General features: G+C 32.8%; 1 protein-coding gene and 1 long non-coding RNA gene across 12 annotated transcripts in view; one reads left to right on the top strand and one right to left on the bottom strand.

The window, feature by feature from the left end:
* LOC134710338 (calpain-9-like) overlaps positions 1–24,406 on the top strand; it is a 99,710-nt gene that overhangs the window by 14,733 nt on the left and 60,571 nt on the right. For all 11 annotated transcript variants that reach the window (XR_010106116.1, XM_063570677.1, XM_063570676.1 and 8 more), the window contains exons 3-5: positions 10,691–10,943; positions 13,201–13,369; positions 22,731–22,811. Coding sequence is in view for 10 of the 11 variants with exons in the window: in XM_063570677.1 (XP_063426747.1) it covers positions 10,691–10,943; positions 13,201–13,369; positions 22,731–22,811 (503 nt within the window). In the remaining variant the exon portion in view is untranslated. The remainder of the gene's footprint in view (positions 1–10,690; positions 10,944–13,200; positions 13,370–22,730; positions 22,812–24,406) is intronic.
* On the bottom strand, positions 20,004–21,299 carry LOC134710339 (uncharacterized). Its single transcript, XR_010106117.1, has 3 exons — positions 21,133–21,299; positions 20,914–20,992; positions 20,004–20,348 (listed from the first exon to the last, which is right to left on the bottom strand). It is a non-coding gene; the product is annotated as an uncharacterized LOC134710339 (long non-coding RNA).

The following is a 24,406-nucleotide window of genomic DNA, read 5'->3' as shown; positions in this document are numbered from 1 at the left end:
TAGCTTGTCAAACATTCCACACACATTATTAAACTTTTGATTAGATCCAATTGATTAATGTATATAACTCCATATAAAATATATGGATTGTTTCAAAATATTGATTAAATTAACTTTGAGACTATTATAAACTATTCTAATGCAACAACGTTTGTAACATTCATTTTGATTGGATAACGTTACTTTCTTACATGGCATCAATTGACAATTGATGCTATGGGACGTACGCGCAAGCGCAGACGTCATATGACAGATTTTAAATTCACAGTTTAACGTTGTTTTACTGTCAGTTTCATTAGAATGGAGATAACAATATTGTATTTTATGCTCCGACGGCATCAATTGGGGATTTGATGGTCGCAAATACCCGTTTACTGTCTCCGCTAACGCGTCGCCAGTAAACTTAATTTGCGACCATCAAATCCCCAATTGATGCCGTCGGAGCTTAAAATACAATACAGTTGTCTCCTAAATATCAATATAGTATGGCCCAGCTTAACTTTGTATATCTTTAGATGAGAAACACTGAATTTCATTAACATGATGAACAAGATAGTTTTTAATTGAATTGCAATTGACAGATTATAATTTTATTACCTGTTGACATAAAAAAGAATTTTTTTTAGCGCTAGATAATTTGTTGGTACAATGTAGTTTCTCACTAGAACCTAAACTTAAACAACTTTGAATTTGAACTGTTACTTTAATTGTATACTCAGAGCAATATAAAAAAAAGAACATTTATAATATTTACATATGACCCTTTACAGTTATACTATAATAAGATCCAAACATTGTAGCGTTCCTGGTTCGATTCCCATTTGGAATGAAAATTTCAGGAACTCAATTTTTGGCTCTCCCTTGACACCATTTGCGAGTATGGTCTTAAGAAAACGATGATAGTCCGTCGGAAGGGGACAATAAATGGCTGACCCATGTTAAGAGAGAGCCATATCTCTTGCACATTAAAGACACCCTTGTAGATTTCGAAAAAGAGTAGGCTAATGCCGCTACAAGGCAGCATTCCCACCCACAAAGTGGAAAGGGATTAATATAAGTTGCAAAACTTGTTTCCCAATCCACTCTAAATAAAAATGTTTAAACTAAACATTGTAGCGCAGCAGAAGGAGTACTTCTCTTTCAAATCTCACCACTTCTCCCTATCAGTTTAAAAAAGGAGAAGTCACTCCTGCTTATGATTCTGAAGTAGTGTGAGCCCTGATTATCCTACTTCATAAGCCCCTACAGAGGAAGTAAAAGGGGACTTAAGGTTTGCACTCCATCTGAGTCCGTCCGTCCTTGAAGACCCTCAGTCTGTCAAATCAGTTTTCCACATTTTTAGCTCACCTGGCCCGAAGGGCCAAGTGAGCTTTTCTCATCACTTGGCGTCTGTCGTCTGTCGTCGTCCGTCGTCGTCCGTCGTCGTCCGTCGTCGTTAACTTTTACAAAAATCTTCTCCTCTGAAACTACTGGGCCAAATCAAACCAAACTTGGCCACAATCATCATTGGGGTATCTAGTTTAAAAAATGTGTGGCGTGACCCGGTCAACCAACCAAGATGGCCACCACGGCTAAAAATAGAACATAGGGGTAAAATGCAGTTTTTGGCTTATAACTCAAAAACCAAAGCATTTTGAGGAAATCTGACATGGGTTAAAAAATGTTTATCAGGTCAAGATCTATCTGCTCTAAAATTTTCAGATGAATCGGTCAATCGGTTGTTGGGTTGCTGCCCCTGAATTGGTAATTTTGAGGAAATTTTGCTGTTTTTGGTTATTATCTTGAATATTATTATAGATAGAGATAAACTGTAAACAGCAATAATGTTCAGCAAAGTAAGATCTACAAATAAGTCAACATGACCAAAATGGTCAGTTGACCCGTTTAGGAGTTATTGCCCTTTAAAGTCAATTTTTAACCATTTTTCGTAAATTAAAGTAATCTTTTACAAAAATCTTCTCCTCTGAAACTACTTGGCCAAATTAATCCAAACTTGGCCACAATCATCTTTGGGGTATCTAGTTTAAAAAATGTGTGGCGTGACCTGGTCAACCAACCTAGATGGCCGCCACCGCTAAAAATAGAACATAGGGGTAAAATGCAGTTTTTGGCTTATAACTCAAAAATAAAGCATTTTGAGGAAATCTGACATGGGATAAAAATGTTTATCAGGTCAAGAACTATCTGCCCTGAAATTTTCAGATGAATCGGTCAATCGGTTGTTGGGTTGCTGCCCCTGAATTGGTAATTTTGAGGAAATTTTGCTGTTTTTGGTTATTATCTTGAATATTATTATAGATAGAGATAAATTGTAAACAGCAATAATGTTCAGCAAAGTAAGATCTACAAATAAGTCAACATGACCAAAATGGTCAGTTGACCCCTTTAGGAGTTATTGCCCTTTATAGTCAATCTTTAACCATTTTTCATAAATCTAAGTAATCTTTTACAAAATCTCCACTGAAACTACTAGGCCACAATCATCTTTGGGGTATCTCGTTTGAAAAATGTGTCCGATGACCTGGCCATTCAACCAAGATGGCCGCCACGGCTAAAAATAGAACATAGGGGTAAAATGCAGTTTTTTGCTTATAACTATGAAACCAAAGCATCTAGAGCAAATCTGACAAGAAGTTAAATTGTTAATCAAGTCAATATCTATCTGCCCTGAATTTTTCAGATGAATTGGACAACTGGTTGTTGGGTTGCTGCCCTCCAATTGGTAATTTTTAAAGAAATTTTTGCCGTTTTTGGTTATCTTGAATACTATTATAGATAGCGATAAACTGTAAACAGCAATAATGTTCAGCAAAGTAAGATCTACAAATAAGTCAACATGACCTAAATGGTCAATTGACCCCTTAAGGAGTTATTGCCCTTTATAGTCAATTTTTAACAATTTTCATTAATTTGGTAAATTTATGTAAATTTTTACCAAATATAGTTCTCTGTTACTAATGGGCAAAGTTCATGATAGATATAATTGTAAGAAGCAAAATCGTTCAGTAAAGTAAGAACTTCAAACACATCACCATCACCAAAATACAATTTTGTCATGAATCCATTTGTGTCCTTTGTTTAATATGCACATAGACCAAGGTGAGCGACACAGGCTCTTTAGAGCCTCTAGTTTCTTTGTGCTTGAATAATGACAAGGTGCAGATCAAGTTCAAATTTTGTTACAGTCTAATAATTTAATTTTGTGCAGAGTTACAATGTATATGGTCTTTAATTTAACTTAAAGAATTCACTCAAATAATACACTTTTTTTTCATCATGCCTGAGGATATTGATTTGATAATTGGCATATATATAGTTTTATCATGACAAATTGCAGACCAAGTTTGAATTTTGTTTTAGATCTGATGATTTTGTGCAGATTAAATAATCAGTTTTCCACCATTTTTATGCCCCTACTAGGAGCATTATGTTTTTTGGTCTGTGCATCGTCTGTCCTTTCATCTGTCTATTCTTATTCAGGTTAAAGTTAACTTGAAACTTAGTGCACATGTTCCCTATGGTGTACTATGGAAACATTCTTATTTGTCAGGATGCTTGAAGATATTGACTTGATATTTGTTGTATAGTTTACACCATAACATGTTACAGATCAAGTTAGCATTTTGTTCTGGTACTATTAGTTTTTAACCCGTAGAGGACTATGTATTGCCATACTCTCAGAATGTTTGTTAAATTCATTTTTTGTACAGTATAAATAATAAGCTTTACTTTTATGCTTAGAAAAACCAGTTTACATGTATCTATTCATTATGAACAGGGACTTGCATTGTTGATACTGAAGTGTTTTAATGAAGACAAGCAGACTGGTCAGGTCTGAAAATCAATAAACATGTATCAAAAATCTTTCCCTGTTAGAATTTATTGTACATGTACAGCTTGCCAAAAGAAAATGGAGTTAATTATCTGTCTTATACCATGATGAGTATATGATGATAAGTCATTTAGTGTGAAGAATAATTAAATCAACTTGCATGAATATGTAACTTGTAATAATACATTTCTACAAATATACACATACAAAGAACAGGAGCCATTGCTATTTTTTTTTATTTAGCCAGTTGTTTTAAGTGTAAGCTCAAAGTTATGGGTTCAGAAGAAATAAAGAATATAAGATTCACTAATATATCAAGAGGGTAATTTAAGCTCAAGTAGTGTATACATTGTAATATCTTTTCTCCCACAAGAGCCTCACTAGAGTTGACCAAGTTTGAGGATTTAATTTCAATGAAATGGAAGGACATGGTACATACCATAGTTATATTTGTATGTGGGTTGTATTATGAGTATAAAGCAATACTATAATATTTTGACAAAAGAATTATTAGATATACTTTCAAAAACACATTTATAAAATTTTATATTTATTCAAAGTATACATGTGTTATACTTTCATATTAACTAGTATGTGTATTTAGAAAAGATAAACAAATTGTCAACCTGAGGAAAACTTTAAAACCCAATAAAGATATGTAAATTCTTTTCAAATTTAAAAAAATATTAAAAATGTGAACATAAAAAACTATTATGAGAAATAGTCATTGATGCATTATATGATTATGACCACCTTCATGGTTTAGTAGTTGACCTTCAGAGTAAATCAACATTTTTATAAAATACATTAATTAGCCATGTATTTAGAACACTCAAATTTAAAGGGACATGTGATTAGAAATTAAAACATTTTATTATAACTATACATTTCATTATATAATGTATAATCAGATGTCCATTAGGCATTACTAGTAGAAGAATAGAACTTGCTAAATACTGTAAACCAACTTATTTTCGCGGATACTTTATTTCGCGTTTTACCCTTTCTTGAACACTTCGCGGTTATTTAATTTCGCGATTATCTGATTTACCTGATGAAGTTCATTAAGGAAAGATCAAAGATTGACATATTTGCGACAATTTATATTCGCGTTATTTCTCTACTTGCGAAAGACGCGAAAATAAATCGCTCACGAAAATAAGTTGGTTTACAGTAAAGTGAAGTAATCATGTTGATATGTGAATGTGATAAAACCTTCATAAAATTTTATGACCTATTATTTTTGCAATGCATATTGGAAAGCAATGATTTATGCCCAACAGCCTATAATTTGATTTGCACTCAGTTAAAAATAATGTTTAATCATAGAATTAGAAGTTGCACAGATTCTGGTGTCATGGTGGTTTTGATATAGCTGTTGCTCATGGTAAAATATTTAGCAGAAAGGACCAACCTGTGGTAAAATCAATATAAATTTAAGCCCCCATGCAATATTTCTTAACCCTCACCATGCAGGGCCTGTAATATTTGGGCTTACCCCAAAAATCTAAATATTTGACTCCAATGGCTCTCCATACTTTTAGTCTGGGTAAACTTTATGACATTAATTTTGAAGTGTATGCATGTCACCTCAACCTTTAACTATTTATTGTTACTGAGGTTTGTATATGGAGTAGACTTTTCACTTTTGTGCTTTTGCAAAATACAATTAGATACAGTTTAGGGTTAATTTTTCGCTCACCTGGCCCAAAGAGCCAAGTTAGCTTTGTCATCACTTGGCATCCTGTTGTCTTTCAGGGTTACCTTTTACAAAAATCTTCTTCTCTGAAACTACTAAGCCAAATTTAACAAAACGTGGCCACAATCATCATTGGGGTATCTGATTTAAAAAATGAGCCCCGTGACCCAGCCAAACAACCAAGATGGCCGCCATAGCTAAAAATAGAACATAGGGATAAAATGTAGATTTTGGCTTGTATCTCTGAAGCCAAAGCATTTAAAGCATTTAATTGTTTATCAGGTCAAGATCTATCTGCCCTGAAATTTTCAATTGAATCGGACAACCTGTTGTTGGGTTGCTGCCCTGAATAGTTCATTTTAGGGAAATTTTGCCCAGTTTTGGTTATTTTCTTGAATATTATTATAGTTAAGAGATAAACTGTAAACAGCAATAATACAATGATACTATTAAGTATTTTCCACTGTAACTACTTGGTCAAGTTCATTATAGATAGAGATAATTTTAAGCAGCAAGAATGTTCAGTAAAGTAAGATCCACTAACACAACACCATCATCAAAACACAATTTTGTCATGAATTAATCTGTGTTCTTTGTTTAATACGCACATAGACCAAAGTGAGCCACACAGGCTCTTTAGAGCCTCTAGTTTTAAGCCAACCACTTACAATTTATACTTGTCAGCATTATGGAACATGGACAGAAGTTATACTAATTTGGAATTTTTTTTATTGTCTGGCATTGAGGTTAACTTTTTTTTACAACATTGATAACCTTTTTCAAATGTTCATGAAGTTTTGGAAACTTAAAACACACCACCTATATATCACTTCCACATTTGTTAAAGCATCCTGAAATTCCATGTTACTTGTACAGAAGCTAATTTCTATACATGTCTGGGTTATTTTTTTATACAACATCAACAACCATGATTTAAACTTTCATGAACTTTAATCAACTTAATCTAGAAAAAAGGAGATGTGGTTACTGCCTGTATGATTGCCAATGCAATGAGACAACTTTAACTTAAAGACCAATGGAGAAGTAACATGTTTACAGTAACAGTGTTTTCCCCAGGCTGTTTAAGGGTTGGTGTATTCAGCCCTCTAACATTCACATTCACAGCACTACATATTTCTCAATGTGTTTCACTGATCTCTGCATTTGCAGGCACAACAAAGGTATCTATGGAACTCTTTCAAACATTAAAAAAAAATTGTACACATGAATGTCAAAGTTAATTCAAACATTTACAAAAATTCATAATACAATTTGAAAAAATCCTTCAACATGTTTTTGCACGAGAATACATTTGTAATGCAAGTAACTCCCAATAAGCAAGGGTAAAACAGGATAAAAACTATGCAGGTTTTCTTATATATACTGAGCCAAAAAAGTTTAGCAACACTTTTTTTTTATAAATTCTTTTTTGTTGTTATTGGAAAAAAATATTTAAACATCATATTATATTATTCTTAGTTTTACCTGTAATATAAAACAGTCGTACTTTTTTCCTGCTGATTGATTTCGCGCCATTTCAGCTTTGCACGTGTAAATGATGTTTTACCTTCTGTACCTGTACTTTTAAAACGATATTAAAAATTTCTTTTTTCACTAACGTTCAGAAACACACCATTGGTAAGAAAAACACAAACACCTTTGAAAAAATTGCATAGGGCGTCAACCAGGCCTCCCCGAAAATGACAGTCAGAAAGGTCTTGAAATGGTTGATGCCGGAATGAGGGTTGCTGACATCATGGCTCGATTTAATGTGTAAAAGGCAACATTTTAGAGACTAACAAACAAATATCGACAAATTACAACTGCACAGGATAGGTCGATATCTCGTAGACAAAACAAAACTATCGCCAAGGGAGGAGCGCTTCCTTCGCTTTAAATCAACAAGTGACAACTTTTTTCCGGCTAAAAAAGTAGTGCATGATTAAGGGAAGCTGCTGATGTGCCTGCCAATCCTTCATTGGGGCACTTAGGGCATGGCTGAGAAATTGATTTTGAGAAACACTATACTCATTTACGCATTTTGACCCTCCCGCGCTCCATACAAAGAAAATCCTAAGGAATGGGAGTGATTAACATTCATGTTGCTTCTGACATATCATAATTTCATTTTTTTATTATTAAAATTATATATTGTTATGATTTTGTAATAAAATAACATTTCACATTTTTGTTGCTAAACTTTTTTGGCTCAGTATATATAAATATAGCCTTGGCATTCCAATTGTTGAATAAGTATATTTGATGTATTTCATGTTTGACACATATACATAATTTATTCCCTTGTATTCATGTTCATGTTATATTTATTATGATAAATGACAATCTAGTTTGTATAATAGATTTTCAAAAATAAAATAGTAACAAAATTGTTGATTTTTGGGATAAAGAGTGTATTCATGTCATGTGATAAAAATTCACTTGATAGTTATATTTTTCAATATTTTTTTCTTATTGAGAGAAGAAAAAAAATTGCATTAAAGATAAAAAAAAATTTCATCCTCTTATCATCAAACAGTTATGGGTCAAACTATATGGGTCGTCCACACTTTGGAGAATAACTCAAAAACACTTTATTGTTTATATCTATTGACGTAAGCTCCCTTTCGTTTTTTTGTCTCGCCTTGACGGAGTCAAAAAGCGAGACATAGGTATGCTGTTTCAGGCGACGGCGATGGCGTCAACAATGTATTAGTTTGTGATTAGCTCAGTTTTATGGACCCACTAGTGGTATGTCAATGATAATTGGTATGCAGATGTATTACCATTGCCACATCTCATTGCCATGGAGATTATTTGGCTCCGCCCCCTCAGTCATGGTCTATTGACTTTGAATGGTTTTCTTACTTTACATGTATTAGTTTGTGATAATGTCAGTTTATGGAGATCCACTTGTGGTACGTCAATGATAATTGGTATGTAGATGTATTAGCATTGTCACATCTCATTGCCATGGGGATTATTTGGCTCCGCCCCCTCAGTCATGGTCTATTGACTGATTGGTTTGCTTACATTACATGTATTAGTTTGTGATTAAAATGACAAAAAGGCGAGACATATCTCTGTGATAACAGTTTATTTTAATTTCAGATGTTAAGTTTTGGATTTATGGGGCTTTATTCATAAAAAAAGGGGGTCCGTTGTCCACACTTCGTACAATAACTCAAAAACACTTTCACCAATTTCCATGAAACTTAAGTCAATTGTTTATATCTATTGACGTAAGCTCCCTTTCGTTTTTTTTTAATTTCAGATTTTAAGTTTTGGATTTATGGGGCTTTATTCATAAAAAAGGGGGTCCCGTCGTCCATACTTAGGACAATAACTCAAAAACACTTTCACCAATTTCCATTAAACTTAATTGAACTATTTATATCTATTGACGTACATTGTAAGCTCCCTTTCTTTTTATTTTAATATCAGATTTTAAGTTTTGGATTTATGGGGCTTTATTCATAAAAAAAGGGTGATTTTTAACACTTCGGACAATACCTCAAAAAGGCTTTCACCAATGTCCATGAAACTTTGGTGAATTGTTTATATCTATTGATGTAAGCTCCCTTTCAATTTTTATAAATTTCAGATTTTACATTTCCGTGTTATGAAATTTTATGCTTAAAAAAAGGGGGATTTTCCAATTTTGGGACAATAACTAACTTTTTCACAAAATTTTATGCAACTTTGATAAATTGTTTATATCTATTGACATAAGCTCCCTTTCCATTTTTATAAATTTATGATTTTACGTTTTCTTAAGTAATGAATTTTTATACTTAAAAAAGGGGGATTTTATGCAACTTTGGTGAAACTTTAGTGAATATATTAATGTAACAGTTAAAAGAGCAAAGGGTGTATCATGTGATAAAGCACAGCCTTTTATTATAAAAGGACGTAACACCACTACTAACCATGTATGAAATAATCCCCGCCTCCCTACTTCCTAAAATGGAATATAAAGGGATGTAACTCCACTACTTACCGTGTATGAAATAAGCCCCGCCTCCTTACTGACCTAATATCAAATATGCACTGTCTTCACACAGAGGCTTTTAACCAATCACATTCCTAGAAATGTATAGGAGGTAAGATAATATGTTATACCTGTACTTTATCTGAAAAAATATCGGCAAAATCAATCATAGTCAATAAAGCAAGCAAGACATCTTCAACGAAAGTTTTGCACTCAAAGATGGTTATTTTTCAGTTTTTGCACAACCTATTTATAATAGAAAGAGAGAAAAAGAAAAAAGTAAAGAAATTGTTAGCATAATTAGTGAAAATTATCTTCAATACTAAACCAACAAAAATGTATCTATAAAATTAGATCTACAAATAAGCTAACACAGTTTATGGCAATAAAGGGATTTGACCTCAGACGACCATATAAGCGATGTAAACATAAATAAAGATATTAATAGATTAAACCAACTGAACACATGCAATTGGATTTTATTTTATAGATTAAATAGATGTTTCTCATTGTTTTTAACCGTGTAAGAATGATTTTATGTGCATCAAATTATTTACTGCAATTTCACTTTCATTGTTGACATTCTTTTTCTTTAAATAACCAGTACATGTACAATGCATGCGTTGTCAATCTCTAGCTAGGGGTTGAATTGAAGTTCACATGAATATGGATTTAAAGAGGTCAACTCATTCACTTGCAGGTGAACAACTAATTATCTATGTTTCTAAGCGTAATTTGACAAAATTGAACCTCTTTGGCTGCAAAAAGCGAATTATTATTTCACTATTTCACTTTCATTATTGATTAAACAAAAGAAATCAAACTTTAGATTTTTTATATATCTCGTAGCTAAGTGCCCCTTTAAACCTTTGTTTAGATGTTGAATTTTTTAGGAAAATTTTGATAAAAAATATAGTTTTTTGCATTGAATCAATTTTATGCAAAAATGCAAGAGTGGTAATACAGGCTGCTTTATGCCTCCAGGTTCAAGTAAGCAATAACTTGCAAAGATTCATAGAAAAGGGGGGACATATGGCAATAGTGAAACAATCTTGTCCAATTAGAATCCATTTGACTTAACGGTCCACTAAACAAACAAAATTACACATTGTACAGTGTATTATTTAAATCACATTATAAATTTTGATTGAGTGTTTTATTTAACTTGCAGGTGATTGTTGGTTATTGGCTGCTATTGCCTCACTTACCTGCAATGAAGTACTTCTTAATAAAGTTGTACCACCAGAACAGAATTTTACTGATGAATACTGTGGTTTGTTCAAATTTAACATCTGGCATGAAGGAGACTGGACAGAGGTTGTAGTGGATGATAGGCTCCCTTCATATATGGATAATTTGGTGTTTATGCACTCAGCTGATAAACATGAGTTCTGGAGTGCCTTACTAGAAAAAGCATATGCAAAGTAAGTAGTTAAATGTTAACAGTTTTGAATGTTGTATTAAAAAAAAATTGGTTAGATTTGATTTTTATACGACCGCAAAAATTGATTTTTTTTTCGTTATATATTGATATCATGTTGGCGTCGTCCTCTGCGTCATTGTTGTCGTCTGCGTCGTCGTCGTGGTAGTCGTTGTCCGAAAACTTTAAGTTTTCGCACTCTAACTTTAGTAAAAGTGAATAGAAATCTATGAAATTTAGAAACAAGGTTTATGACCACAAAGGGAAGGTTGAGATTGATTTTGGGAGTTTTGGTTCCAACAGTTAAGGAATTAGGGGCCAAAAAAGGGACCAAATAAGCATTATTCTTGGTTTTTGCACAATAACTTTAGTTAAAGTAAATAGAAATCAAAAAAATTTAAGCACAAGGTTTATGACCACAAAAGGAAGGTTGGTATTGATTTTGGGAGATGAGGTCCAAACAGTTTAGGAATAAGGGGCAAAAAAGGGGCCCAAATAAGCATTTTTTTTTGTTTTCGTACCATAACTTTAGTATTAGGAAATAGAAATCAATGAAATTTACACACAAGGTTTATGACCATAGTAGGAAGGTTGGTATTGATTTTGGGAGTTTTGGTCCCAATGGTTTAGGAATAAGGGGCTCAAAGGGTCCATAATTAAACTTTGTTTGAATTCATCAAAAATTGAATAATTGGGGTTCTTTGATATATGCCAAATCTAACTGTGTATGTAGATTCTTAATTTTAGGTCCTGTTTTCAAATTGGTCTACATTTAAGTCCAAAGGGTCCAAAATTAAACTTAGTTTGATTTTAACAAAAATTGAATCCTTCAATGGGGTTCTTCGATATGCTGAATCTAAAAATGTACTTAGATTTTTGATTAATGGCCCAGTTTTCAAGTTGGTCCAAATCGGGGTCCCAAATTAAACTTTGTTTGATTTCATCAAAAATTGAAAAAAGGGGGTTCTTTGATATGCCAATGCTAACTGTATATGTAGATTCTTAATTTTTGGTCCTGTTTTCAAATTGGTCTACATTTAAGTCCAAAGGGTCCAAAATTAAACTTAGTTTGATTTTAACAAAATTTAATTTTTGGGGTTCTTTGATATGCTGAATCCAAACATGGACTTAGATTTTTGATTATGGGCCCAGTTTTCAAGTTGGTCCAAATCAGTATGCAAAATTATTATATTAAGTATTGTGCAATAGCAAGAAGTTTTCAATTGCACAGTACTCAGCAATAACAAGAAATCTGCAATTGCACAGTATTGTGCAATAGCAAGAAATTTTCAATTGCACAGTATTGCGCAATAGCAAGAAATCTTCAATTGCACAGTTTTGTGCAATAGCAAGTATTTTTCATTGCACAGTATTGTTCAATAGCAAGAAATATCTAATTGCACAAAATTGTGCAATAGCAAGAAATTTCAATAGGAGTTATCTTTCTTTGTCCAGAATAGTAGTTGAATCAACTTAAATCATTGTTTTATACAATATACAATGTATATTCACTTTTACTACCAACTGATAAATTTAAACAATCTTTACCATTCAGTATTAAGAAGCACTTTTTTTACATTTTAATATTTTATGATGTACTTTAATTAGTAATTATTGTTGCAAACTCCATTAGAAATTTGAATTGAGATCGTTTTTGGAATAAAGGAAAGGGGGATGTGAAAAAAAAAATTGAGGGGAGGTCAGTTTTTCTCATTTGAAATTTCATAAATAAAAAGAAAATTTCTTCAAACATTTTTTTGAGAGGATTAATATTCAACAGCATAGTGAATTGCTCAAAGGCAAAACAAAAATTTTAAGTTCATTAGACCACATTCATTCTGTGTCAGAAACCTATGCTGTGTCAACTATTTAATCACAATTCAAATTTAGAGCTGAATGCAGTTTGAATGTTGTGTCCATACTTGCCCCAACCGTTCAGGGTTCAACCTCTGTGGTTGTATAAGCTGAGCCCTACGGAGCATCTGGTTAATCTTATGAAACTACATGTAATTAAGAAGATGCAAGACCAAACTGTATGTTAAGTGTATGGAAATATTTGAGAAAAGCATTCTTTGCAGTGTACCTGACAACATGTAAAATTAAAAAGTACTGTTTGAAAATGATAATGATAACTAACAAATTCAAATGAGATATACTGCTAAATTCCAAATTTAATATAAGAGAGCAATGGAGGCTCCTTCTGACATCTATTTTTTAACCTTATATAGAACACTGACCTAGATAATCAATTTATTCTGCAGATTGCATGGATCATATGAATCTCTTAAGGGAGGAAGTACGAGCGAAGCTATGGAAGACTTTACTGGAGGTGTGACAGAAATGTTTGACCTTAAGAAGGCACCTAAGGATCTTCTCACCATCATGTTGAAAGCCAATGACAGAGGATCATTGATGGGTTGCTCTATTGATGTACGTCAATTAATTTATATACAATGTGCTGGCATATTTCTATATTTATATTATAACCCTGCTTTTTATGCCCCACCTACGATGCATGTAATAGAGGGGCATTATGTTTTCTGGTCTGTGGCTCCGTTCGTTTGTTCGTTCGTCCGTCCATTTGTTAATTCGTTCCTCCTGCTTCAGGGTTAACGTTTTTGGTCAAGGTAGTTTTTGATGAAGCTGAAGTCCAATCAACTTATAACTTTGTACACTTATTGCTTATGATATGATCTTTCTAATTTTAAGGCAAAGTAGACTTTTGACCCCAATTTCACGGTCCATTGGACATAAAAAATGAAAGAGGGAGTTTCAGGTTAAAGTTTTTGGTCAAGGTAGTTTTTGATGAAGCTAAAATCCAATCAACTTATAACTTGGTACACTTGTTGCTTATGATATAATCTTTCTAATTTTAAAGCCAAATTAGACTTTTGACCCCAATTTCACGGTCCATTGATCAACATAGAAAATGAAAGTGGGAGTTTCAGGTTAAAGTTTTTGGTCAAGGTAGTTTTTGATGAAATTGAAGTCAAATCAACTTGAAACTTGGTACACATTTTCCCTATAGTATAATCCTTCCAATTTTAATGCCAAATTAGATTTTTACACTATTTCACGGTCCATGGAAAATGGAATTTGATTGAGTGGGGCATCCGTGTACTTTGGACATATTCTTGTTCTGTAAATTAACGTAGACAATAATATAAATATTGGATATAAACAACATAAGACAAAGAGTTTCTAAATCTAAAATTCTTTTCACATCTTAAGATATTTTATGAGAAGTAAAGCAGTGAAATGGTTGGATGAATAAGGACAAACTTTTTATGGCACTGAAGCCACAAATAAACATATAGATACCAGGATTAAATTACGTATATACGTCAGACAAGTGTTTTGTCTACATAAGGCTCGGGCCCATTGCATTTGCACAAATTTTTGAAAATAACAATCTTTCAATCTGCCACAAGGTTATTTTTCATTTGCGCCATAAAATAAAAACTTCATTTGCGCCATTTTACAGGTAATTCAGGTAAGGTATAACGGAAAAATTAAGTATTATTTGCTCTAAAAGGTTTGTTTCTACAGTATTCCCACGGGTGTCATTCGGTTTATCAAGAGGAATGATCGTGAAAGAATATCTAACGGCGGTCAAGTATTAAGAGACGATCGTGAAAGTTCTGGTAACGGATCGTGAAAGACATTTAATCGAGAAGACATATGAAAGTTCAGTAAATATTCTAATTTGATTAATTACACAGACACATTTGCGACAAAATAAAACTGTCTGTCAAAATGGTTCAACATTTTGATTAGTATGTCAGAATATCCAGTTTCAAAAGTACATAGTTACTACAAAACGACAAAAGGCAGATTGCTTCTCTACATTTCAATGACATAAAAAATGTAAACAAACACGATTTTTTCACAAATTCGACTAGATAAACTACGTTTACCAGAATAAGGGCATTGTATTTGAATTAATTAAACGGTTTTCATAGTTATTTTGTATAAATATAACCTAAAACTTGGTAAATAAAGAACTATCAGCACAAATTGATTTTTTTGGATCGTGAAAGATCACCTACCACATTTTTTAAGATCGTGAAAAGATCATCGTGAAAGATCTGATGCTACGAAGACGTTCATATTATTCTTCCATTATATGATAACTAATATTTGTTATTGATATTGAAAAATGTTAGATAGGTCAACATCCTAATAGGTTTAAGCCAAAGAAGTAAATGTTGAAGAGCATGGAGGAGCCAAAATTCCAAAAAGTTGTACCAAATACGACTATGGTAATCCTCCTTTCGAAAAAAATAAAATTTTTGTTAACAAGAAATTTGTATCAAATGACCACATTATTGCTATTTATGTCAATATCGAAGTGTTGAATGCTGGGCTGATGATACCCTCTGGGACGAAACGTCCACCAGCAATAGCGTCGACCCAGTGGTGAAAACAAAAAATTTGGTTTAAACGTTGAATATCCATATTATTGGCTAACTAGTGTCGGCCTGTCTGAAGTGCACTAGACCTATTCACAGAGCTGATTCTTTCTCACATATTTAGACGCGTTATTAGTTTGTTTTTTTTAGCTCATTGTGAGCTTTTCTCATTACTTGGCGTCCGTCGTCGTTAACTTTTACAAAAATCTCCTCCTCTGAAACTATTGCGCCAAATTAAACCAAACTTGGCCACAATCATCATTTGGGTATCTAGTTTAAAAAATGTGACCAGGCCAACCAACAAAGATGGCCGCCATGGCTAAAAAATGAACATAGGGATAAAATGCAGATTTTATCTTATAACTCAAAAACCAAAGCATTTAGAGCAAATCTGAAATGATGTAAAATTGTTTATCAGGTCAATAACTATCTCCCCTGAAATTTTCATATAAATCCGACAACCAGTTGTTGGGTTGCTGACCATGAATTGGTAATTATAGGGAAATTTTGCTGTTTTTGGTTATTATTTGGAATATTATTATAGATAGAGATAAACTATAAACAGCAATAATGTTCAGCAAAGTCAGATTTACAAATAAGTCAACTTGACCAAAATGGTCAAATGACCCCTTTAGGAGTAATTGCCCTTCATAGTCAATTTTTAACTGTTTTTCGTAAATCTTAGTAATCTTTTACAAAAATCTTCTCCTCTTAAACTACTGGGCCAAATTATTCCAAACTTTCCAAAAATCATCTTTGGGATATCCAGTTTTAAAGATGTGTGACGTGACCCCACCAACCAACCAAGGTGGCTGCCACGGCTAAAAATAGAACATAGGTGTAAAATGTAGTTTTTGGCTTACAACTAAAAAAACAAAGCATATAGAGCAAAAATGACAAGGGGTAAAATTGTTTATCAGGCCAAGATCTATCTGCTAAGAAATTTTCAGATGAATCCGACAACCTGTTGTTGGGTTGCTGCTCATGAATTGGTAATTTTAGGGAAATTTTGCTGTTTTTGGTTATTCTTTGGAATATTATTATAGATAGAGATAAACTGTGAATAGCAATAATGTTCAGCAAAGTAAGATTTACAAATAAGTCCGATGACCAAAATGGTCAAATGACCCCTTTAGGAGTTATTGCCCTTTATAGTCACTTTTTAACCATTTTTCATAAATCTTAGTAATCTTTTACAAATATATTCTCCTCTGAAACTACTTGGCCAAATTAATCCAAACTTTCCCACAATCATCTTTGGGGTATCAAGTTTTAAAGAAGTGTGGCGTCACCCGACCAACCAACCAAGATGGCTGCCACGGCTAAAAATAGAACATATGAGTAAAATGTAGTTTTTGGCTTATAACGCAAAAACCAAAGCATATAGAACATATCTGACACGGTGTAAAATTGCTTATCAGGTGAAGATCAATCTGCCTTTAAATTTCCAGATGGATCGGACAACCTGTTGTTATGTTGCTGCCCCTGAATTGGTTATTTTAAGGAAATTTTACCGTTTTTTGTTATTATCTTGAATATTATTATTGATAGAGATAAACTGTAAACAGCAATAAGGTACAGCAAAGTAAGACCTAAAAATAATTGGTTAATTTTTACTAACATTTTCCACTGAAACTAATTGGACAAGTTCATTATAGATAGAAATAATTGTAAGTAGCAAGACCGTTCAGTAAAGTAAGATGTACAAACACATCACCATCACCAAATCACCATTTTGTTATGAATCCATCTGCGTCCTTTGTTTAATATTCACATAGACCAAGGTGAGCGAAACAGGCTCTTTAGAGCCTCTAGTTTAACTTTCGAGGTAAGGTGTTGAATAGAAAAAAATAATAGCTTTAATGTTCATCCTTATCAAAATAGTTACAGGCTTCAACAACATGCAGATTTATCAAATGGTAAAAGAAATACTGATTTTTTATTACTAGTATAAGTCTGGTCACGCATTTTCTTTCGCGATCGAAATAATACGTTGCCTGATCTTTCACGATCAAGTTTGATGGAAATTCAACAAATTCAAGGTTTTCATAAACAAATTAACGCTTTTAATGTAAGAACATACTTAAATTTTACTGTACTATCAGATACACTAAAGATTAAATTTAAAATATATCATGATATTCTGAAACATGACCATTATAGTTACAAAAAGCGTGTTATTTGTAAATAATTTCAAAGACACGCATTGCGCCTTCTGTGTTTTTTCAAAAAGTACTACATATTTTCTTTATCTTCTTTCACAGTTATGTTGAGGAAGTTAAACCATTTTGACAGACATATTTTTTTGTTCGGATTTGTTCCGCGTTTTGAAAATTAAGCGATTTTTTTCAAAGATTCTGAACTAGAATGTACATTAAATGTCTTTCACGATCCGTTACCAGAACTTTCACGATCGTCTCTCAATACTTGACCGCCGTTGGATATTCTTTCACGATCATTTCTCTCGATAAACCGAATGACACCCGTGATTCCCCCTGGATAATTGACAGAGTTCAATGCCATACTCATTTCTGAAGCCGAGAGTCACTAAGGTGTATTGGTACCCCAAATAAAATAAAACCTTACAAAGCCATTGTAATAACTGACACGGACTGGAGGACTATCTTTTGGGATCAATATGGTATGCACATAAGAGTGGGATTTTCCAGACATGAATACATCAGGATTGTTGCTTACAAGTTTTGTGCCAGGATATACTTATTACTTTACTATTGTACATCATGCTTAGAACTGTCCCAATGTATTACTCCAGTATTCATTATCAAAAGTCTTTTTTCTATATCTGTTTTGTACTTTTTACCTGTATTTACCTTTGACATTGGTGCAAATGAAAGGTTTTATTTTGGAAAAAAATGAAATATGGTTTGTAGCGCAAATAAAAGATTTTTTTGGCTCAAATGAAATGCCAATTGGCGCAAACCAGTACACCAATAATACTCATCAGTTGCGCTCGAATCCAAAAAAAGTTAAAAGGGCCAAATAAAGTATGAAGTTGAAGAGCGTTGAGGGCCAAAATTCCTAAAAGTTTTGCCAAATACAGCTAAGGTAATCTATTCCTGAGGTAGAAAAGCCTTAGTATTTCAAAAAATTGAAAAGTTTTGTAAACCGTTAATTTATATTAAGTATGACCATATCAATGATAATTAATGTCAGCACAGAAGTTCTGACTTCTGGGCTTGTTATACCAAAACCAAAGCTATTCTTTCATATTTCTGAATAGATCAATTTACATCTTCCATGTAAAAGTGCAGCAACAACTACCTTGAACGATGATTGTAACCATTCCTTGATCTGAATTAAATTCTAAGGTTGTCAGGTTTATTTTTTAAAATCTTTGTCAGTTTCTAAATAATGAATAAATCATACCTAATAGATCAACAATATACTGTAAACCAACTTGTTTTCGCGGATACTTAATTTCGAGTTTTACCCTTTTTAGATCACTTCGCGGCTATTTAATTTCGCGATTTTCTGAAGTTCAATAAGGAATGAATTATGTATAACACATTCGCGACGATTAATATTCGCGTTATTTTTCTATTCGCGAAAGTCGCGAAAATAAATCGCTCGCGAAAATAAGTTGGTTTACAGTAATCGATTCTCGTTATCTCAAAGTCAGCTGGACCAGAGAAATATTTCAAGATACACGTAGTCGACTCAAACTAGAACAAGGGACACAACTCTTGCTTAGCTTGGTAAAGGTAAAATAAATCTGGGTGAATATGGGAAGGGGGTCGATATTCTGGTATCAGATTGATGTTTTTATATATCATGGTCTTTTATTACTATAATAACATTATTTTTGTTGAGACAAAGCTAGACAAAGGGATAGTGATGCAGGGGTGGCGGGGGCTGTGGGGGCAGCAGGGTTGGGGGCGGGGGCGGCGGTGTTAGCTCACTTGTTTAAAGCTATATATTTTAGAAGGTGAAAAACCTGGATGGTTCATATTTTGTATATAGATGCCTCATGTTACGAAGTTTCCGTCAGTCACACGTTTATTGTCCTTGACCTCATTTTTTGTAATGTTGAATTCTCTCTTACTATAAGTAATAGCCTAGGATAACTATATTTCTTATGTGCGTATCTTGCAAGGTCCTCATGCCAGTCATACAGTTTTCACTTGACCTCAACCTCATTTCAGGTGTAATACCACCATTGATTTTTCCCTATTAGTCTTTGTTAAAATGTATAGTATTTACCTATATTTCAACCAAAGAAATACTTTGCATGTATAAAGTTTAATCCTTTCCAGTGATACAGTTAAAATTTCACACTACATATCATTGCATATAAGAAAGTAACCAGCACCGGAAGTAAACAACCCAATTTTTACACTGTTATTTACTGGTTACCTGCTTTGGTAACTATGTAACCTTAACTCTTCAAAATATTTTATAAGACCATAAAAAAAAAAAATGATGCTTTCAGACATCCAACATACATATTTACGACTCGGAAAAATTTAAGTGCATTGAAATGCAGGGTTAATTTTCTACAACTGTCATATTCAAGGGAATATTTTTTTAGGCCTACTTTCGTATGCAACTGGATGTGACGTACCATGAATTGGTGGTATTACACCTAAAGAACACCTAAATGTCAAATAACTTTATGTAATTTTTTTCCCTCCAATTGCAAGTTATTTCAAGCATAACTGTCAAGTTTTGTCTCAGTCAGAGCTATAGTTTCAGAGAAAATCACTATAATGTAAGGCCATATCCTACGGCAATTTCAGTCTAATTTCTTCGAAAAATCCTAATTTCAATGTATCATAATAAAATGCAGTGTTGACTAATACCTGATCATAAACTCAGGATATATGCATTCAAACAATTAAATAGAATACAAAAGACAACTTTAAGATGATAAACAATTTTATTGCACCTTTTAGAGTTCATTTGAAGGTCTGTTTTGGTATGTTTTGGTCCATTTTTCCTCCTTCCTTCCTTTTTCATCAAAACTTGATATCTTTTGTCTAAAAAATAAAACAAATGTGATTATTGTCCTACAAAAATGAAATAGATGTAATGTTAAATCAATAATTAAAGTGTTTTAGTTGAAAGAACTGTCTCATAAATGTTAACAGTCTACACGGAAGTTTCTATAAGCCTTTATGTGTAACTTGAGTTTTTGGTCTGTTCCCCTAGTGTGACAAATAACAGTTCCCTTTCAGTCAGTTATTTATTGTTACTGGTATTAAAGTCTTTTTATTTACTCATCACAGTATAATTCTAATAGATTTACACAAAAAGTCCACTTTCTTGTAATTTACATTAGAAAATGGAGAGAAAGAGTAATAAAAAAATACCTCAAAATGTTTTTAAAAAGGGTTATATGTGCCTTGGAATGCTGGTACAAAAAAATAAATTGGTAAGAATTATAAAGTTTAAGTATGTGAAACTGGATTCTGATGTGCATAAATTCAGGGCAAATAAGCGTTTAGATGATTTATTGTCTGTGCAAAATGTAGACGGCACACTGGCAATTTGTAAACTTTTGCGGTCAAAACAAAAAATAACATGACGATAGTTGATACATACTTTAATTCTGAAGTGTCATCTGCCGACCAATTCACATGTAAGATTTTTCAACAGAATGCTCTTCAGAACATGGTTAACACTGAAATAAAAAAATCACATGTTGTATAAACAAAAGTGTAAGGTAATTTAAAATTTAACACAGTAAACTAAATACAGCTTTGTCTGTCCACCCATTTGACTTAGAAAACACCGTAAACCCCCATTTCAAGGCAATTTTACCTCAAACGTGCTCTCAGTGTCTAAATCCATTCCGAAAAGTCCATGTTTACAATGTATGAACTGGTTTATTAATAACTTTTAAAAATGAAAGTACAATAAGGTCACGACTCACGAGTGCACATAGAGTTTCCCTAAATAGGTGTAATACCACCATTGATTTTTGTTAAAATTGGCACTTTAAAAAAAAATATATAGTATTTATCTATATTTCAACCAAAGAAATACTTTGCATGTATAAAGTTTAATCCTTTCCAGTGATACAGTTAAAATTTCACACTACATTTCATTGCATATGAGAAAGTAACCAGCACCTAAACCAATTTTTACACTGTTATTTACTGGTTACCTGCTTTGGTAACTATGTAACCTTAACGCTCCAAAATATTTTATAAGACCATCAAAAAAAAAAAGAATGATGCTTTCAGACATCCAACATACATATTTACGACTCAGAAAAATTTAAGTGCATTGAAATGCAGGGTTAATTTTCTACAACTGTCATATTCAAGGGAATATTTTTTTAGGCCTACTTTCGTATGCAACCGGATGTGACGTACCATGATTTGGTGGTATTACACCTTCATGGATCAGTGAACAAGGTTAAGTTTTGGTGGTCAAGTCCATATCTCAGATACTATTAGCAATAGGTCTAGTATATTTGATGTATGGAAGGACTGTTAGGTGCACATGTCCAACTGGCAGGTGTCATCTGACCTTGACCTCATTTTCATGGTTCAGTGGTTATAGTTAAGTTTTTGTGTTTTGGTCTGTTTTTCTCATATTTTATGCAATGGGTTTACTATATTTGTTGTATTGAATGATTGTAAGGTGTACATGTCTAGCTGGCAGATGTCATCTGACCTTGACCTCAATTTCATGGTTCAGTGATTGTGGTCAAAGTTAATTTTTTGAGTTTTGGTCTTTCTATCTAATACTTTGTCATAGGTTAACTATATTTAGTGTATGGAAATATTTTATGATCTATATGTCAGTCAAGCAGGTTTTATTTGACCTTGACCTGGTTTTCACGGTTCATTGCTCAGTGTTAAGTTTTTGTGTTTTGGTATATTTTTCTTAAACTATAAGCAATAGGTCAACTATATTTCATTCCATTCTCAATTTTATATTTGTTATATGGAAGCATTGTTAGTTGTACATGTCTGCCTGGCATGGTTCATCTGACCTTGACCTCATTTTCATGGTTCATTGATCAATGTCTTCTTGGTGAATGTTAAGTTTACTTTTTCAAGAACATTAACAATGTATCGCTAATTATTTATAAAAATTCTATAAAAGATAATCTCAGGTAAACACTCCTGGAAATAGCATGTCATAAATCCATAGAGTGGTCAGTGACTGGAAATCTAATTACACATATACTTATGGCCACGATAGGTTAACATTATTTTATAAATGTATTTAGTATAACAATAACATTTGTCTTCTCTGGTATTATTGGACTGACCATGATATTCAGGATGTTTATTAAACGTTGTAATGGATATAAAAAGGAAATGCACTTGTACAGTATCATCAGCCATGATGATACAGAAAGTGATATATATCAATAATTTTTAATGTAAAATTATTTGTTTTAGGCTGATCCTAACCAATTAGAAGCAGAACTGGCAAATGGGCTGATTATGGGACATGCTTACAGTGTTACAGCAGTTAAAATGGTATAAGTTATGTTTTATTTTTAGCTCAAGTGAGTTTTTGGAAAGATTAGAACTTGTTCTAAAAAAAAATCTAAGGCACTGGCCTCCCTGACAACACGACAGGTTAGCTACTGTTACTAAATGTATTCACACTGAAATATAGTTCCCTATTGTTCTTATGCATGTGCACATACTACACATATAAACTGAAAAAATATGTATATTATTGGAGCAGTTCCTTCAAGAATGTATGTCATTTAGGTGTGTTTATGTGCAGGCTTTCTTATAAACATTTTGATTAGGTAATTCAATGGATTGATACAATACTAGAATGATTGACAACTGTCATTATCACTAAACAATCAGAGACAAGGTAGACCTTTAATTGCAATGCCCCACCTCCTAAACTGTCAATCAAATTGACCACATTACTTATCAACCTCAGTCTTACATAATTATACAGACCTTGCAAAATAGAGACCCTGCAAATATTTGACCTCATAATTGAATACACAAATGTATATATTAGATGTTTGATATATATAAGGATGATAGATTTATTTATTGCCTTTTACTTTTGATCTACATTACATAAAGTGATTCTATAATTTTTAACTGAAAGATAAATGATTAATGGATTAAAAAGATCTTTAAAAAAATAAAATATGAATAAAGATATGGATATAATAATGAATATGAATACATAAAAGGTATTCAAGTAAAGCCTATAATTTCCTTGATAAATTTCCAATAATCATTTGTAATTAATCAACATATTAGGTTAGTTCACTTTTTTTTATCAGGAATTGGCTTAATAGTTTTAAAATTTTAAAACTTTTAATTATAACAAACCAAGGATTTGTATAGTTAGATTTTAGTTTATTCGCCATAAATCATTATGTCTATTTCAGTCATTTGAATTTTTAGCTCACCTGGCCCGAAGGGCCAAGTGAGCTTTTCCCATCACTTTGCGTCCGGTGTCTGTCCTTGTTGACGTCCTCGTCGTCAATCGTCGTTAACTTTTACAAAAATCTTCTCATCAGGGCCAAATTAAACCAAACTTGGCCACAATCAATATTGGGGTATCTAGTTTAAAAAGTGTGTCCGGTGACCTGGTTAACCAACCAAGATGGCCGCAATGGCTAAAAATAGAACATTGGGGTAAAATGCAGTTTTTGGTTTATAACTCATAAACCAAAGCATTTAAAGCAAATCTGGCATTGAGTTAAATTGTTAATCAGGTTAAGATCTATCTGCCCTGCAAATTTCAGATAAATCCAACAACCTGTTGTTGGGTTGCTGCCCCTTAATTGGTAATTTTAAGGAAATTTTGCTGTTTTTAAACACCTATTATGGTATACACATGTCCGGTGTCTGTCTGTCTGTCTGTCTGTCTGTCCGTCTGTCTGTCTGTCTGTCTGTCTGTCTGTCTGTTCGTCTGTCCAGCGTAAACATGTCGCACCATAACTTGAGAACGACTTATCCAAATTTCATGAAACTTAATATAGTTGTTTCTTATGATGGTCAAATGATCTGTATACTTTTTGGTGAAAATAAAATTAAAACTTTTTGAGTTACGGCACTTTGTAACTAAAACAGGGGGGTGTTTTTTTTCA

Source organism: Mytilus trossulus, chromosome 3, assembly GCF_036588685.1.
Source record: "Mytilus trossulus isolate FHL-02 chromosome 3, PNRI_Mtr1.1.1.hap1, whole genome shotgun sequence".
In the NCBI taxonomy this organism is placed as follows: domain Eukaryota; kingdom Metazoa; phylum Mollusca; class Bivalvia; order Mytilida; family Mytilidae; genus Mytilus; species Mytilus trossulus.
The sequence above is the reverse complement of the archived record's forward strand: the minus strand, read 5'-3'. Positions and strand labels throughout refer to the sequence as shown.